General features: G+C 36.2%; 3 protein-coding genes and 2 long non-coding RNA genes across 5 annotated transcripts; 1 reads left to right on the forward strand and 4 right to left on the reverse strand.

The window, feature by feature from the left end:
* Nucleotides 1-630: 630 nt before the first annotated feature.
* On the reverse strand, nucleotides 631-2,869 carry LOC117911106 (cytochrome P450 CYP82D47-like). The gene is made up of 2 exons (XM_034825308.1): nucleotides 1,773-2,869; nucleotides 631-1,459 (listed from the first exon to the last, which is right to left on the reverse strand). Exons 1-2 carry the CDS (start codon nucleotides 2,718-2,720, stop codon nucleotides 824-826), a joined length of 1,584 nt encoding a protein of 527 aa, XP_034681199.1. The 5' UTR covers nucleotides 2,721-2,869; the 3' UTR covers nucleotides 631-823.
* A 2,327-nt stretch (nucleotides 2,870-5,196) lies between these two features.
* On the reverse strand, nucleotides 5,197-8,149 carry LOC117911116. Its single transcript, XR_004650836.1, has 5 exons — nucleotides 8,021-8,149; nucleotides 7,276-7,515; nucleotides 6,538-6,777; nucleotides 5,800-6,039; nucleotides 5,197-5,301 (listed from the first exon to the last, which is right to left on the reverse strand). It is a non-coding gene; the product is annotated as an uncharacterized LOC117911116 (long non-coding RNA).
* Nucleotides 8,150-11,599: 3,450 nt separating this feature from the next.
* On the reverse strand, nucleotides 11,600-13,473 carry LOC117911112 (cytochrome P450 CYP82H23-like). Its single transcript, XM_034825314.1, has 2 exons — nucleotides 12,333-13,473; nucleotides 11,600-12,043 (listed from the first exon to the last, which is right to left on the reverse strand). The coding sequence occupies exons 1-2, from the start codon at nucleotides 13,074-13,076 to the stop codon at nucleotides 11,681-11,683; spliced, it is 1,107 nt and encodes a 368-aa protein (XP_034681205.1). The 5' UTR covers nucleotides 13,077-13,473; the 3' UTR covers nucleotides 11,600-11,680.
* A 1,594-nt stretch (nucleotides 13,474-15,067) lies between these two features.
* On the reverse strand, nucleotides 15,068-18,220 carry LOC117911110 (xanthotoxin 5-hydroxylase CYP82C2-like). Its single transcript, XM_034825311.1, has 2 exons — nucleotides 17,268-18,220; nucleotides 15,068-15,975 (listed from the first exon to the last, which is right to left on the reverse strand). The coding sequence occupies exons 1-2, from the start codon at nucleotides 18,192-18,194 to the stop codon at nucleotides 15,352-15,354; spliced, it is 1,551 nt and encodes a 516-aa protein (XP_034681202.1). The 5' UTR covers nucleotides 18,195-18,220; the 3' UTR covers nucleotides 15,068-15,351.
* A 149-nt stretch (nucleotides 18,221-18,369) lies between these two features.
* LOC117911117 lies at nucleotides 18,370-18,566 on the forward strand. The gene is made up of 2 exons (XR_004650837.1): nucleotides 18,370-18,432; nucleotides 18,473-18,566. It is a non-coding gene; the product is annotated as an uncharacterized LOC117911117 (long non-coding RNA).
* Nucleotides 18,567-19,102: the final 536 nt, after the last annotated feature.

Genomic DNA, 19,102 nt, shown 5'->3' on the forward strand with positions numbered 1-19,102 from the left:
TCGATTTCTGTTAGTTGCATGGGGCTTAGATTCAGAGTTGGTATTTACCCCTTGGAAGTTTATATCGAAACGATGATAACATTGGACCACACTATGTCCAGACTTTCTACAAAGTTTACATTGTGGGTGATTTTGAGAGACCAAGTTTCTATTGCCATGAGAGTTGCGTTCGGGGTTGACTGTTCTGCTATTGTTTCCTGAGGAATTTCGATTGGAATTCCTTCTGTTGTTGTGGTGATTTGATGACGTGGTAGTGAGATTTGTAGAGATTACATTGTTTTCTGTTGAATTCTGAAGATTCAGGCACTGTTCATAGGTTAACAGAATATTGTGCACCGTATGCAGTGAAACTTCATCTTCTCTTGCTACAAGAGAGGCCACAATGGAATTGTATTCTACACCAAGCCCTCCAAGCAGTTGCAGAATATGATCTCTGTCGTGTACCAGTTCTCTACTCTGCTATTTAAAGTTTCAGCTATAACAAACTACACAATCAGATTCCTAACTATTTGCACAGTTCAAACTACACTACCATATTGCTAACTACTTGCACAATTCTTGAGTGATCTTGGTTTTGTTGAGTTCTGTTGTTGCAACAGCCTTTTGTTGCTGGTGCAGTTGTGGTCTATATTTTAAGTAACACAAAGAATTACTCATAGATGGAAATTTATTACTATCCAAGTGGATGAAATTTGAGACGAGAAGACAAGAAAGGAGAACACCCACTACACAGGCCATTCAAAGTGAGTTACACAACATAAATATACCCTAAAGCATTGGGCTAATTAGGGGACTCTCTGGCTCACAGAGTATTATTTACTTTCTATGCTGCTTCATAACTATAGAGCTCGAAAGGTAGCCTTGGAACAATGGTGACCTCCAGCGGGGTTGCTTTGGGGGCACTCAACCCAGGACCTTCAGTCATATCCACCGGTGAATCTGCAACTACTCCCAATTCAAAACCATGAAGCAGTCTGGCTAGTGTCAGATGCGTCATCTCCAGTGCAAATGAGATTCCTGGGCATACCCTTCTACCTGAACCAAAGGGTAGAAGTTCATAATTTTTACCCCTAACATCCAAACCTGCATGCTTTGTCAGGAACCTCTCTGGTTGGAACTCCAAAGGGTCCAACCAGACTCTGGGGTCACGATGCAACTTCCAGAGATTAACCAAAAGGCGCGTCCCAGCTTGGATGTGAAAGCCTGCCACAGTGCAATCTTCCATGGCCTCATGCGGCACGGAAAGTGGCCCAGGAGGGTACAATCGTAATGTTTCCTTGACGATGGCTTGCAGGTAGACTAGGTTCTTTATATCTGATCCATCCACTTGGCGATGCTTACCCACATGGATTTCCAGCTCTGCTTGTGCTTTTTTTAGCGCATGGCGGTTGTTCAGTAGAAGAGAGAGGGCCCATGTAAGAGTGATAGATGTTGTGTCATAGCCAGCTAATATGAGGTTCTGCAATCAACAAATGATGTCGACTTCAATATGTGATCAGGAAAAGTTTACTTATCAGTAGTGAAATACCATGTTTAGCAGAATGATAAAACAAACCGTGAATAAGGAATCTAAGTGAAATTTGATCACCCCACCTGGTTTGTCATGATAAATACAGATGATAAAGCTGTACTGGATTTGATGAATGCTTGTAGAAATGCGAGGAGGGTTTAGGAAATTGGGCAGAAAAAGTTGCAGAAATTATGATAGTAGATGGTGTTTTTTTTTTCTCTTTTCATTTTATGGTCAAGTTATGGAAGTAGCAGGGACATACCAAACAAGTGGCCTTAATGACGGTATCAGGATCACGACCAGAGAATTGGCCATCATGTATGACAGAAAGCATGGCATGGATGAAGTCTTGCTCAGCCCCATTGTCGTTCGCAGAAAGCCTATTCTGGCGATGCTCCTCCACCCACCTTCCAAGCACATAATCCAGCTCCTTAGCTATTTTCTTCATATCAGTGGTATACCCTTTCACCGTGTCCAACCAGCCGAGAAAAGGGATGGCATCCGAGACCATGAACAGCCCCACTAGAAGCATAAAATCGTCCAAGGCCTTTTTGCCCCGTTTTGGCTCATCACCACAGGCATGGGTCCCAAAATACCGTTTCCCTGCAATTGCTCTCACTATTACATTCATTACCAAGTTCCCAAATCTTTCCTTCATCTCCACCAAAGCGGGGCTGTCCTTGTTTCGTGCCCATTGCCCATAGAGCTCTTTTATTAAGAACTCAACTTCTGAGTCCTGGACATGTTTGAGCATCTCAAGCTGGCGGTTTGAGAGGAGCTCAACCATGGCTAGCTTCCGCACATCACGCCAGTATGGTCCATAGGGAGCAAATCCTAACATGGCATGACCATAGCCCATGAGCTTTACTGCTAAGGATCTTGGTCGAGTGGCGAATACCTTGTCATTGGTAGTGTAGCATTCCTTTGCTACTTCCCAGCTACTAACCACCAGAGCTTTACGAAGGCCAAGATGAATGCAAAAGATTGGTCCATACTTATCAGCCATGTCTCCAAGTGTCCGATGTAGCAGCTTGTCTGCTCCTAGAAGATGAAGGTGACCAATAATAGGCCATCGCCCGGACGGCTCCTGTGGCCTTTTGCCTTTCTTCTTGTTCCCTTTGGCATTAAATACCGTTGCCAACAACAAACAGATTGTAGTAAGAAGAAGCCCAAAAACTGTGATATCTTGTGGCTGAAGGGAGAATCCCATGACTAGTTAGTACCAGAGCAAATGGGTCAGTAGAAAGAATCACCTTTCTCAGGTACCATAAATAGGAAAAGGCTTCGAAAATGGTTCAAAACTACATGCGCTAGAACACTCACAAGTGGTAATAAATAAATAGGAATTCATGCTCTACACATGTGCCATCCTAATTTAGTGTAGACAGCTCTAGATGATAATAAATAATATGAGGCTCCTTTCAAGTCCTATATAACACGATTTGTTCATTGAAAATCAAGTGGTGTGTTGATTTTGGTATCAAGTTTTACTTCTCTTTACTTACACACCACACAGCACACGGTACATAGATATTTTAGAGAACCACATGGTACACATATTTTAGAGAAGTGTGCTTTAAAGGTGGAGATGGAGCCCCCTATGGATTCAATCATTCAAAATTAGGAGACCAAAAACAAAAACCTATAGTTATCAGCCGAAAAAGTCGAGATTGTCCACTTCTGCAAAATCCACATCTTCTTCCTAATCATAAGCCAAAGTCAAGCTATTGGTTAGGCAAAGAACCTGTGTAACTCACTATATTGTAGAGAAACTAGCTTGTAGAAAAGATAGAGAGGAAGTTGGAGTTAGAGGAGAATTTTCTTTCTTTTTAATCTGTAGATAATAAAATAAACTACAACCTCAATAATTTAAAATACTTTCCAGATCAGATAATTTAAAATTCACTACACTTTCTAGCTAGAAGATTTAGGGGGTCCATGCATATCTTTGCCTCCTAAAGCAAACAGAAGGCTGCACTAAGCTATGTGGTGGTGTCTCATTCTTCTATATGGGTCCTTCTGGTTTTGTTTTGTTTTTGCCAATAATATACTGCCATCAAATTTTTCCTACCGTTTGGAATGGGGAGAATCAAATATAATTTGATGTTTTTTTTATGTCATTTAAGCTAGAGTGTTGGAATTGTTGTATATTGTTATTGTGTTTTTTTTTTATCATATAGTAATAATTAAACAAAGAAATTTCAAAAAACTTATGATTTAGAATTACATTAATTTGCTGATTCATTAGAAAAATGGGATGTTGATAAAACAATAGTTTGAATTGAATTTAAAACTTTAGAAAGTACAACACTTTCCCTACAAAAATAAAATAAATATAGAAGATAATTGTCATATTAAAAAGTCATGTTTTTAATATGATTTCAAGTATGTGATGTATAGTTATTTAAAGTGTTGTGATTTTAAGGAGTATTTTTGATTTTTTTAACACTAATTTTTTTTTCTTTCAAGTAAAAAAGTTAAAAACGCTTTATAAAATCATTGTCAAGCGCACTATTTACATTTGTAGAAGATTTAATCATGTTTAATTTTTTTTTTTTTTTGAAAATCATTTCTATATTTATTGCAATTTGTGCCCCCAAGTACCAAATGAAAATCCCAAGTCTTGAGGAAATTGATTTATCATAAATTTTTAGTTTAATTTAATGCTTGTCTTGAAGATTATACATGAAGTTTAAAAGTCCACTAACCTTTAAATGCATCAAGTGGCATATGTTTCAAATATGTCTTGCAACTAGTGATTTTTATAATTTTTTTCTAAAATTATTGAGAATTAAATTAAAATATTTATATGACAAAGTGAGAATTAAATCCTCAATTTTTAATATTATCATAAATAACTTTGAGCTAAATGTGAAAAAAATTGTTTTATTAAAATTTTCAGTTTATTTAATTATATTTATTTTATTTTTTAATTTATATAATATTTTTATAATTTTTAAAAATTTTAATTATCTTATTTTACGTATCGCGACACCAATATCGATATGCCTCATGACCCTCCAAGTCAATGATCAATACCACGACTTTGAACCATGATAGTACCATAGTGAAGAGAAAGAGGGCCCGAAAGAGAAAAATGGTTTTCTATTCTGTTTTCACAGTTTTGTCTAAAAAAACTGTTTTGTCTTCTTATATCTAAAAAAATATATAAAACATTGGACACATCACCACCCTCAGTACATTGTCGAATGCATCAGGGGAAAGAATCACTTCTCCAAAATGGCTCAAAACTACACACACTAGAACACCGACAGGTCGAATTCATGTTCCACACATGTGCCATCCTAACATGGAAACTATAGACAGCTGTCGATGATGTAAAATGTGAAAGCTCCTTCGAAGTCTTATATATGATAGTTCTGAGTATGAAAAAACCCATCTCTTTGGCCAGTTGTTATGATGCATATTTGTTCATTGAAAATCACGTGGGAGTGTATCTAGCCCCATAAAAATGGGGTTGATTTAACTATTAAGTTTGGCATGCTCTTTACCACACATTACATAGAAAATATTGGGAAGCTTTGCCTTACCTAAGTGTAAGGTGGATGCCCGTTTGGACTGAATGGTTCAGAATTAAGGAGTAGACAGTGCTTGAACTAATTGGGAAGGTTGTGGCACACATTTTTTCCCACTTTCTATGCTGGAGTAGATAGTGCCTGAACTAACCCGAAGACTTTGTTGCACACATTAGGCTATTACTTTTGCTGCTGCTAATAGAAGTAGAGTTCAAAAGATAATATCGTCATGGTTGCTTTGGAAAATATGGAATCCTGCAACAGTGCAGTCCTTTCGTTAACCTAATTATACACACAATTAGAAATAAAGAAAGACAAAATAAAAAAATTTACTCTATTTCTATGGTCAATATGATCACTATGCTTAGGAATCATATCAACACTTAAGAATCTACTAATCAAATTAATAAAGATAGGAAAGTTATAATGGCGAAAGTTATCCTTCTCCTCCCAATCATGGTCATACATACAATTCCATCTCTCAAACAAAACCCTTTAACGAAACTCTAAATCATAAGCCGAATAAATACAATAGGGATAAATTCATCATTTAATAAATAAAAAATATTATCCATAGGCCTTTCCCCTTCAGTCTCTACAAATTCATCATTTAATCATAAGCAGATTAAATACAATAGGGAAAATCACATGGGAGTGTATCTAGCTCCATAAAAATGGGGTTGATTTAACTATTAAGTTTGGCATGCTCTTTACCACACATTACATAGAAAATATTGGGAAGCTTTGCCTTACCTAAGTGTAAGGTGGATGCCCGTTTAGACTGAATGGTTCAGAATTAAGGAGTAGACAGTGCTTGAACTAATTGGGAAGGTTGTGGCACACATTTTTTCCCACTTTCTATGCTGGAGTAGATAGTGCCTGAACTAACCGGAAGACTTTGTTGCACACATTAGGCTATTACTTTTGCTGCTGCTAATAGAAGTAGAGTTCAAAAGATAATATCGTCATGGTTGCTTTGGAAAATATGGAATCCTGCAACAGTGCAGTCCTTTCGTTAACCTAATTATACACACAATTAGAAATAAAGAAAGACAAAATAAAAAAATTTACTCTATTTCTATGGTCAATATGATCACTATGCTTAGGAATCATATCAACACTTAAGAATCTACTAATCAAATTAATAAAGATAGGAAAGTTATAATGGCGAAAGTTATCCTTCTCCTCCCAATCATGGTCATACATACAATTCCATCTCTCAAACAAAACCCTTTAACGAAACTCTAAATCATAAGCCGATTAAATACAATAGGGATAAATTCATCATTTAATAAATAAAAAATATTATCTATAGGCCTTTCCCCTTCAATCTCTACAAATTCATCATTTAATCATAAGCAGATTAAATACAATAGGGAAAATCACGTGGGAGTGTATCTAGCCCCATAAAAATGGGGTTGATTTAACTATTAAGTTTGGCATGCTCTTTACCACACATTACATAGAAAATATTGGGAAGCTTTGCCTTACCTAAGTGTAAGGTGGATGCCCGTTTGGACTGAATGGTTCAGAATTAAGGAGTAGACAGTGCTTGAACTAATTGGGAAGGTTGTGGCACACATTTTTTCCCACTTTCTATGCTGGAGTAGATAGTGCCTGAACTAACCTGAAGACTTTGTTGCACACATTAGGCTATTACTTTTGCTGCTGCTAATAGAAGTAGAGTTCAAAAGATAATATCGTCATGGTTGCTTTGGAAAATATGGAATCCTGCAACAGTGCAGTCCTTTCGTTAACCTAATTATACACACAATTAGAAATAAAGAAAGACAAAATAAAAAAATTTACTCTATTTCTATGGTCAATATGATCACTATGCTTAGGAATCATATCAACACTTAAGAATCTACTAATCAAATTAATAAAGATAGGAAAGTTATAATGGCGAAAGTTATCCTTCTCCTCCCAATCATGGTCATACATACAATTCCATCTCTCAAACAAAACCCTTTAACGAAACTCTAAATCATAAGCCGATTAAATACAATAGGGATAAATTCATCATTTAATAAATAAAAAATATTATCTATAGGCCTTTCCCTTTCAATCTCTACAAATTCATCATTTAATCATAAGCAGATTAAATACAATAGGGAAAATCACGTGGGAGTGTATCTAGCCCCATAAAAATGGGGTTGATTTAACTATTAAGTTTGGCATGCTCTTTACCACACATTACATAGAAAATATTGGGAAGCTTTGCCTTACCTAAGTGTAAGGTGGATGCCCGTTTGGACTGAATGGTTCAGAATTAAGGAGTAGACAGTGCTTGAACTAATTGGGAAGGTTGTGGCACACATTTTTTCCCACTTTCTATGCTGGAGTAGATAGTGCCTGAACTAACCTGAAGACTTTGTTGCACACATTAGGCTATTACTTTTGCTGCTGCTAATAGAAGTAGAGTTCAAAAGATAATATCGTCATGGTTGCTTTGGACAATATGGAATCCTGCAACAGTGCAGTCCTTTCGTTAACCTAATTATACACACAATTAGAAATAAAGAAAGACAAAATAAAAAAATTTACTCTATTTCTATGGTCAATATGATCACTATGCTTAGGAATCATATCAACACTTAAGAATCTACTAACCAAATTAATAAAGATAGGAAAGTTATAATGGCGAAAGTTATCCTTCTCCTCCCAATCATGGTCATACATACAATTCCATCTCTCAAACAAAACCCTTTAACGAAACTCTAAATCATAAGCCGATTAAATACAATAGGGATAAATTCATCATTTAATAAATAAAAAATATTATCTATAGGCCTTTCCTCTTCAATCTCTACAAATTCATCATTTAATCATAAGCAGATTAAATACAATAGGGAAAATCACGTGGGAGTGTATCTAGCCCCATAAAAATGGGGTTGATTTAACTATTAAGTTTGGCATGCTCTTTACCACACACCACACATTACATAGATAATATTGAGAAGCTTTGCCTTACCTAAGTGTAAGGTGGATGCCCATTTGGACTGAATGGTTCAGAATTAAGGAGTAGAGAGTGCCTGAACTAATTGGGAAGGTTGTGGCACACATTTTTTCCCACTTTCTATGTTGGAGTAGATAGTACCCGAACTAACCTGAAGACTTTGTTGCACACATTAGGCTATTACTTTTGCTGCTGCTAATAGAAGTAGAGTTAAAAAATATATATAAAACGTGATTACATTGAGAAAAGGGGCAGGTCACCACCCTCAGTACATTGTCGAATGCATCAGGGGAAAGAATCACTTCTCCAAAAATCTATCTCTTTGGCCAGTTGTTATGATGCATATTTGTTCATTGAAAATCACGTGGAGTGTATCTAACCCCACAGAAATGGGTGATTTAGCTATTAAGTTTGGCTTGCTCTTTACCACACACCACACACCACACATCACATAGATAATATTGAGAAGCTTTACCTTACCTAAGTGTAAGGTGGATGCCCGTTTGGACTGAATGGTTCAGAATTAAGGAGACTAAAAACGAAACGCCGCATCTTCTGCCACATACATCATAAGCCAAAGCCAACTGTTGCTGGATGCTGGATGACTCTAGTGGCATCTAGATATAAATGCAACGTGAAAAATTAGTATAAATATATATGGCTCCAATTTGAAGAAGGAACAGACAACCGAAGATACGAAATTTATTGTGTCAAAGTTAAAACCAAAAAAAAAGAGGATCCTAATCAAACATCTGCTCTTGAATCCAAACAATCCAATTCCGACGTTTTCTTATTGTTCCTTCTCATTCACCAATTGATTATTTCGACCCAAAATTGGGCAGTTTTTCTAATTTGAATGTAATGAAAATATTTTGACAAACTATGTTTATAATATTATCAAGGTTTCTTGGGCTTTTGAAGTTTTAGTTTGTATTGGCTTAAGGGATCTTGAGTTGTTAGGCAAACAGCCTGTGCAACTCACCTTTTTGTAGAGGAAACTGTGGAAGATAGAGAGAAGAGGTTGTAGTTTGAGGAGAAAGCTTCATCCTATTTGCTGAAAATAAAACAAGCTACAACCTCAATGATTTAAATTACTTTCAGGATAAAATATGAATTAAGAAACTCAAAATTCAGTTGAAGCAAGGAGGCCACCTGCTAAACAAATCAATGAGAATGAGCAGATTGGTTTCTCATGGTCTCAAAGTCCAAACATTTGGACCCTACCTGAGCTAATTGGGAAGTTTGTGGCACACATTTTTTCCCACTTTCAATGCTGGAGTAGACGGTGCCTGAACTAATCTGAAGACTTTGTTGCACGCATTAAGCTATTACTTTTGCTGCTGCTAATAGAAGTAGAGTTCAAAAGAGAAGGTAGCCATTGTTGCTTTGGATATGGAGACCTGCAATAGTGCAGTCCTTTAAGTAATTTAATCACACACACGCGAGTAGAATTAAAGAAAAACAAAATAAAAGAATTTATCCTATTTCTACAATCAATATGATCACCAAGTTCAGGAAATATATCAACACTCAAGAATCTACTAATCAAATTAATATAGATAGAAAAATTATAATGGTGAAAGTTATCCTGCTCCTCACAATCCCAGCTATACATACAATTCTCTTTCTCTCAAACAAAATCCTTCAACAAAACTGTAAATTATTAACCGATTAAATACAATAGGGACAAATTCATCATTCAATAAATAAATAAAAAATTAACTAAATGCCTTGCCCCTTCAATCTCTGCAAAGGTAATTGGGCACCTTGACCACTGTGAGCTCAATGAGTGGTTATACCCCACCATCTACCGTAAATCTAATTCAAACTTTACAATTCAACCCTGATAATGCAACACTGAAAGTAGTGCAAGTGAAAGCAGTGCAACTCAGTGTACTGCTAATTTCATAAAAAAAAATAGAAAGAACAGGAAGATACCAAGCATGTGCCCTTAATGATTGTGTCGGTGTTATGACCAGAAAACCGTCCATCTCCTATTACAGACGGTCTGACATGGGTGAAGTCTTGTTCAGCTTCTATACTCTCAGCAAGCCTCTTGAAAGGATGCTCCTCCAATCATCTTCCAAGCACATGATACACCTTCCCAGCTGTTCTCTTCATTTTTGCCTTATACCCCTTCACTGTGTCTGACCAGCCAAGGAAGGGATTGCATAAGAAACCATGAGTTGTTAGCCTATAGCTTTTTAAAAATCTATTTTGATAATAACTAAACAAAAGATTATTGTTTAATCCTTCGTTTAATCATGATTGGGCATGTTATAAAATGCAAATGCTTTCGGAAGCTCAAAGATGAAGAGTTGACATGTTATAAATCCATAGCGTCCAGCATGATGCAGATTTTTAGGAATTAATCTAAGCTAGGCTAGTGCATTATTTTAAGAAATTTGCCCCATCCAAACCATATCTCCATATCTTTTACTTTAATGTATTTATCTATTTAAGATATTATGTTATAAAAATAATTTATTAACTTTAAATTTATCAATTTTGTTTTTTTTAAGAATCAAATATAATCTTAAATATCATTTAAGGAAGTGACCTCAAAAACATAAAATTGGATTTTTTTTTTTTCAATGGTTAGAAGGATGAAAATTGAGGTTTTTTTTTCCAAGTGTCTCTTAAGGCAAAAAGGGTTTTCAAAATTGAAATGAAATCATATATATGGATAGTTGGAGTTAGGAGGAAGCCGACGATTAAGAATCGAAAAATCAGTATATTTGGCTCTCTAACTTGGGCAATTGATTGGGTGGTTGACTAATCCCACTTAGAGATGTGCATGAGAGTGGGTGGAAAAATCCTCTCTCTTTCGTGTCATACTTATCCAAATCAGGAAACTGCGCACAAATATTTATATATAAAAGCTATGTTTGTACGAGCTTCCAAATAAGACCATTCTGCTGGTGGAAAAAAAAAAAAAAATTAAAAAACACAAATCCCATTTGTGTTTTTCCCCACGCTGAGTCGACTTAAAAAAACATGAGCTAGGCTCAACCCAAACAAGAAACTTTGAAGCAGAAGCAAGAAAAATTATCAAATCAAATAACAGCACAAACATCAACATACGAACTCTATTTGATCGATGAAGATGATCATAATCAACTGATGTAAAATCTTAAATAAGTCAGGGTATAGGCAACCAAATAGACTCTGCATGAAGCAGCAGTAGACAGATATTGAAGGTTATGAGTTGACAAATCATTCAGAATGAGCTACACATGCATAACAAGAGCATATTTAATCATATTCTCCTGAGTCCAAACATTTGTAGACGACACCGCCTGGGCTTGTGAGGGGAGTTTGTGAATTGGGTTGTTACTTCTTATGCCTAATTAATCACAATATAGCTTAGAAGATAATTGGAGTAGACTTTTCCGTCTTCATGCATGCTTGCTTAATAACCGTAGAGCTCGGAAGGTAGCCTTGGGACAACGGTGACCTCCAATGGGGTTGCTCTGGGAAGAGTCACCCCTGAACCTTCAGTCCTATCCACTGGTAAATCCGCAACCACTCCCAATTGAAAACTATGAAGCAGTCTGGCTAGTGTCAGATGCATGACCTCAAGCGCAAATGAGATTCCTGGGCATACCCTTCTGCCTGACCCAAATGGCAGAAATTCAAAATTTCGACCCCTAACATCCAAATCCACATGCTTCGTTAGAAACCTCTCAGGTTGGAACTCCAAAGGATCCGACCAAATTCTGAGGTCCCTGTGCAGCTTCCAGAGGTTAACCAAAAGGCGCGCCCAGCTTGGATGTGGAAGCCTGCCATGGTGCAATCCTCCATGGCCTCACGTGGCACTGAAAGCGGTGCAGCAGGGTACAGTCGTAAGGTTTCCTTGATGATGGCTTGCAAGTAGACTAGGTTCTTTATGTCTGACTCATCCACTTGGCGATGCTTTCCCACTTTGATGTCTAACTCATCTTGCGCTCTTTTTAGAGTGCTGGGATTTTTCATTAGCGGACAGAGGGCCCAGGTCAGTGTGATCACCGTTGAATCAGAGCCGCCTATTATTAGAGTCTGCATCAACATTACATCCATGTTGGTCTTTTGAGCTGGTGATATGGCTTCTTTGATCAGTGTGTGTTAAAAAATAGTATGTCTAGCTGTTAGTAGAACAATTTAAAAGTTTATAATAGTTTTCATTATTCCCAGAAAATTTGTCAAAGAAAGTTGAGAGTTAATAATCAGTCCTGAAATAGCAAGTATAACAGCTGGACAAAACAAATCATGATGGAGGTTTGCCGTTTCCATACAGAAGTGTGTGGAGGTTTATGGAATTTGACCAAGGAAAGTAGAAGAAACATACCAAGCAAGTAGCCTTAATGACAGTGTCATGGTCATGATCAGAGAACTGATCATCCTCAATAACAGACAGCATGACATGGATGAAGTCTTGCACAGCCTCGTTCATGCTTCCAGAGAACCTCTTCCGGCGATGCTCCTCCACCCAGCTTCCCAGCACCTGATCCACCTTCCTAGCTATTCTCTTCATTTTTGCCGTATATCCTCTCACAGTGTCCAACCAGCCAAGGGAGGGAATTGCATCAGAAACCATAAATATCCCCGACAGATATAACAAATCTTCAAGGGCCTTCCGGCACCGTCTTGACTCATAGTCATTTGTAACGGTGCCAAAATACCGTTTCCCAGCTACTTCGCTCACCATTACATTTGCTGCCAGGAACCAACACTTCTCCTTCATCTCGACCAAGACAGGCCTGTCCCCATTTTGTATCCATTGCCCGTAGAGCTCTTTGATGAAAAGCTTGACTTCTGAGTCCCGGACATGGTTGAGTAACTCAAGCTGGCGGTTTAAGAGGAGCTCAACCGAGGCCAGCTTCCTTACCTCACGCCAGTATGGCCCGTAAGGAGAGAAGCCAAACATGGCATGGTCATAGCCCATGAGCTTTCCTGCCAAGGATCTGGGTCGAGTGTCAAATGCTTTGTCCATGGTAGTGAAACATTCTTTTGCTGCGTCCCAGCTGCTAACCAAAAAAGTTTTGCGCAGGCCAATATGAAAGCAAAAGATTGGTCCATACTTATCTGCCATGGCTCCAAATGATTGATGTTGGGGCTTGCCTGCTCATAGAAGATGAAGGTGTCCGATTAAAGGTCATGCCTTGGATGGTTCTGGTGCCCTTTTGCCTTTGTTCTTGTTCCCTTCAGCTTTAATCAACCACAAACAGAAGGCCAAAAACGATGATCCCTCGAAGCTGAAGCCATGACTCAATAGAAAAGAAAATGTTTTAGGGGGAAGAATCACTTCCCACTACCATATATATATCTCTAATGTTCTGCCTATACCAGGAAAAGGATTCCAAGATCCTTAGAAAAGAAAAAGGAAAAAAAAAAATACTTTTCTGTAAATTCAGCTCTGTTCTTTTCCTTTCTGTTCTTCAGCTAACTGATTTTGAATTTTGAAGAACTAACCCTGAAAAAGGATGATCACCTTCTTGGTAATGGGTCTGTTGTTTATTCATGGACGGCTGCAATTAAATTTAAATATGCTTGAATGAGTGGGTTTGGTGCCTAAATAAAACCATGGTATCTTCTGTTTTGTCTATAGTTCTAATGCGTTCCAGCACTAAGTAACAAAAGTGTTCATGTTTATTTAAACAATAGCATGAGAGTAGGGCCTAGTAACTACGGTGTTTAAAACGTTAACGGCTGGGTAAGGATTCTTTAAAGTTAAGAGTACTTCTTGTTCTAGCTTAAAAAAATATTTTTGACCAAAAAAAAAATAAAACTAGATAAAATTTAGACAAGGGTTTTGAAAAGTTAAAAAATCACTTATAATTCTTTGTACATGTTTGATTTTAGAAAATATTTTTAATATTTAAAATTTTTTATATTTCAAGTATTAAAGATATTAAAAATATTTTCTACAAATACACTCTTAAAACAATAGTGAGAGTGCGCTTGAAAGTATTTATATTCAAAGTTTCTCTAATAACAATGTTTTCTCATAAAATATTATTTTTCGAAAAATCATCTCAAGTGTTTTTTTAAAATATAATTTTGCAAAATTTGAATAGTATTTTCTAAATTCTGTTAAACATTCAATGTTTTTTTTTTAAAAAACATCTTTTTAGGGTAAAAATACTTCTTAGAATCACTGCCAAGATAACTCTTAATAAATGATTCTCTGAAAAAAAAAAACTATTAGAGAAAATACTTTCACAAAAATCACGTTGACGCATTTTTAGAATTTTGAATAGTATTCCCTAAATTATGTTAAATATTCAATGTTTTTTTTAAAACTCCTTTTTACGGTAAAAACACTTTCTAGGATCACTATCAAAATAACTCTTAATAAATGATTATCTGAAAAAGACTATTAGAAAAAATACTTTCACAAAAATCATGTTTAATAGGAACATTAACAAACACATTTTTAAAATTTGTTTGATAGTAATTTTAGAATGTATTTTTAATCTTTTTAATATTTAAAATTTAATCTCAAAAGAAATATTTTTAAGTTTTGAAAAGATTATAAACGCTTTTTAAAACCTCTATCAAACAAGTTCTTAAATCATGTTACAAATGATGAGCTTTAAAGGCCGCACTCATTCCATTCACTCACATGTTATTCTTGAACACTTTAAATTCAACATTTCTATTTTTTTTTATTTAAAAAAAACTTAAGTTATGTTTACAAATTGTTATTAAGAATAATTATTTTTATTTTTGAGAATAAAAAAAACATAAAAAACGTATTTAATTAATTTTTAGAAATGGTTGAAAATAAAGCATTGGAGACAGAAGGTCATTTTTAAAAAAATATTTGAAAATTAAAAAAGAAAAAAACATGTTAAAAACTTTCTAAAATTTCAAACATATTTTTATTTTAGAAAATATGATAAAACAATTTTTGAAAATAGTTTAAAAATATATATATATTTTTAAGAATTATTTTTAAAAACCTTCCCAAAATAGACCCAAGACTCCTAATTTTAACATGTTCCAGTTAAATTACAAACACAAGGTACCTAGAAAGTATCCTGATTAAAAAAGCTTGAGTAGATATGCAAGGACGGCAAGTGATGTAACATTCCAAGATGTGAGGCTCTTCATCGAGGTTTATTTAGGCGGATATGCATTCCGAGTGAGCTACATAAATATACAAAAAATGAGCATAATTTATTCATCATCTTCATGGACTAATTAGGGGATTTTGTGGCACTCATTTATTATTATTTTTTCTGCTACTTCTGTAGCAGGAGAGCTCAGAAGGTTGCTCCTTATGTCCTATGAAGACCAAACCTTAGGAGTAGACCCTTCCTGGGCTAACCAGGGGATTTTGTGGCACACATTAGGATACTACTTTAGTGGTAGAGCTCGGAGGGTAGCCTTGGGACTAGGGTGACCTCCAGTGGAGTTGCTTTAGGTATAGTGACCCCAACACCTTCAGTCATATCCAGGGGTGAATCTGCAACCACTCCCAATTCAAAACCATGAAGCAATCTGGCTAGTGTCAGCTGCAGGACCTCCAGAGCAAGTGAGATTCCTGGGCACATCCTTCTGCCTGACCCAAATGGTAGAAGTTCAAAATGTTGACCCCTAACGTCCAAACCCACATGCTTTGTCAGGAACCTCTCAGGTTGGAACTCCAAAGGATCCGACCAAATTGTGGGATCGCGGTGTAACTTCCAGAGGTTAACCAGAAGGCGAGTCCCAGCTCGGATGTGGAATCCTGCAATAGTGCAGTCCTCCATGGCCTCATGTGGCAGTGCAAGCGGCCCAACAGGGTATAGTCGTAAGGTCTCCTTGATAATGGCTTGCAAGTAGACTAGCTTCTTTATATCTGATTCGTACACTTGCTGATTCCTTCCCACATGAAAGTCCAACTCTTCTTGTGCCTTTTTTAGTGCACGAGGGTTGTTCATTAGCAGAGAGAGGGCCCAGGTGAGTGTGATCGCTATTGTATCATTGCCCGCCAACATGACAGTCTGCATCAACATATTACACCCATGTTGAACTTGTGATTAAATAAAAAAGTCCATACATCATTTGTGAAATAGTATGTCTAGCGTGTCGGCAGAAGAATTATGACTGGGGAATCCGAGTAAAAAAAAATTATCCCAGTTCCTGTTATTCCAGCCTAATTTATGAATTCTGTCTGCTGAATCCTTAGGCCTTGGCTATTTTTGTCAAAGAAGGAAACAGAATTACTTCAATGGTCCTGAAATACTGTATAGCAGAAGGAAAAAATAGATCATGATGGAGTAATACGAGTATTATCAAGGCCTTGATGAAGTTGCAGATGCTCATGAGGATGGTGGTGTTATGAAGTAGTAGAAACATGTTAGAATAAGTGTGGACTCACATCGTATTAATCATTGTTCAGGATTTAGCTATCCAAATATATATATATATATGATTTCTATTTGATCTAGAGTATGGGCCACCTCATGTGTAGAGCCCAGAGCTATAACGGGTCTTAGATGATGGGCCTAAGAGTCGCGAGACCCAATAGTACTCCAAAGGGTATGGTCCCTAAGACATAGATGATATAAATATAAGGTTAAGTGTCTGTTCTTTAAATAACATCTTTTAAATTAGAACAGAACTGAATTCTCTCCCGTTTCTTATCATTAGAGAGAATACAAAGAAGATGAACTTAATGAAGTATTATCATGAACTTTGTTGGCTAATATATGTGGTCCAAGTGGGAGATTGTTAGAATAAATGTGGACCCACTTCATTTTAACCATCGTTCAGGATTTAGCTATCTATATATATATATATATATATATATATATATATATATGATTTCTATTTGATTTAGAGTATGACCCACCTCATGTGTAGAGCCCAGAGCCATAATGGGTCTTAGATGATGAGCTTAAGACTCACGAGGCCCGATAATTCAAAGGGTATGGTTTCTAAGGCATAGAGAGTATAAATATAAGGTTAAGTGTCTGTTTTTTAAATCATATCTTTTGAATAAGAACAGAACCCGCTCTCTCCCGCTCCTATTGTCAGAGAGACTGAGAAAGGTGGATACCCCTCTACAACCTAAGAAGATCTTTACCTCTTCATCAAGCGTATAATGGATTCAGGTTGGTTTCCTATCTGGTGATTCAGGTTGGTTCCTATATGGTGATTAAGGCATGTTGTTGAATGCTTTATATATATATATATATATATATATATATATATATATATATATATATATATATATATATATATCTTGTATCTTGGGTGTTAATGGAGAATATAGAAATTTAACAAAACATACCAAGCAAGTGGCCTTGATGACAGTATCATGGTCATGGTCATGAGCAGAGAACTGAGCATCATCTATAACAGACAGCATGGCATGAATGAAGTCTTGCTCAGCCTCATTGATGCTTCCGGAAAGCCTCTTCTGACGATGCTCCTCCACCCATCTTCCAATAACCTGATCCAACTGCCTAGCTGTTCCCTTCATTTTTGCTGTATATCCCCTCACCGTGTCTAACCATCCAAGGAAGGGTACTGCATCAGAAACCATAAATTGCCCCATTAGATTCATGAAATCACCTAGGGCTTGGCACCATCTTGACTCGCCATTTCCACAGCGTTTCCCAGCAACTGTTCTCATCACCAAATTTGCTACCAGGTGCTCAAACTTTTTCTTCATGTCCACCAAAACAGGGCTGCCTCCATTATCTATCCATTGCCCATAGAGCTCTTGGATGAAAAACTTGATTTCTGAGTCCCGGACATGCTTGAGCATCTCGTGCTGGCGGTTGGAGAGGAGCTCAACCATGGCTAGCCTCCGCACATCACGCCAGTATGGACCGTGACGTTCAAACGCAAACATGGCATGGTCATAGCCCATGAGCTTTACTGCTAAGGATCTTGGTCGAGTGGCGAGTGCCTTGTCCTTGGTAGTGTAACATTCTTTTGCTACTTCCGAGCTACTAACCACCAGAGCTGTTCGAAGGCCAAGACGAACGGAGAAGATTGGTCCATACTCATCAGCTATGGCTCCAAATGTCCTATGTAGTGGCTTGTCTGCTCCTAGAAGATGAAGGTGACCCATTACGGGCCATGCCCCGGAGGGCTCTGGTGGGCTTCTGCCTTTGTTCTTGTTACCTTTGGCATTAACCAACCACAGACAGATAATTGCAAAAAGAATGCCGAAAACTGTGGCATCTTGAAGCTGAAGAGAGAATCCCATTAGAAGATGGAGATACAAAAATCTAGTTCTTCTCCGTTCCTTTCTTGTCAATGAAGGATTACCATCCTCCTCCTTTCCTTTTTTTAGCTCATTTCATTTTGTCGTTGACGTTGCTGACAAGCGTGGTCCCTGGCTGACAGCTTTTTCCTCAACTGCCATGGCCCATGGGTTGGTAGACTCGCATTTTGCCCACGTTTTACTTTTGGAGGCCACGTTTCCCATGTTGCCGGATCTCAAGGTAGATTCGCACTGAGGTACCTTTTTTGGCCGATCTCGAGGTAGATTCGCACTGAGCTACCTTATTTGGGAAGTGCTGATCGAGGATAAGGATGAAAGTATCCATGCTTACAAATATATTGTTAATTCATTTTATGATAAATCTCCATGGATATTTTAATATAAAATATCGATAAATACAAAATTAATTAAAACTTATAAATATATATATAAAATTTTAAAAATAAAATTAAAAATATAATATATATTTTAAAGTTATTTTATTAAAAAAAATTATACACAATATAATTTATCATATTTGATAATAATATTATATGTAAGAATAAACAAATATATATTTTACAAGTGTATATTTATTATTAAATTATATTAAATATTATTCGATATAATATTATGATATTTGATTATTAAAAAATATATTTAATATTAAAATTAAATTTATAATCCATTTTATTCAATTGTATTAAATAATATAAAATAAATAATGATATATATATATATATATATATATATGATTTTTAATATTTAATTAATATATTAATAGAAGAAAATTATCAAGATAAATCTTATATTTTTGGTAATTAATTAAATGATTTTTTTTATGTAATTATGAAATAATTATAATTAATTTATTCTTTAAAACATTCTTTAAATATTATATTTATATAATG

Source organism: Vitis riparia, chromosome 3 (assembly GCF_004353265.1).
Source record: "Vitis riparia cultivar Riparia Gloire de Montpellier isolate 1030 chromosome 3, EGFV_Vit.rip_1.0, whole genome shotgun sequence".
Taxonomy (NCBI): Eukaryota; Viridiplantae; Streptophyta; class Magnoliopsida; order Vitales; family Vitaceae; genus Vitis; species Vitis riparia.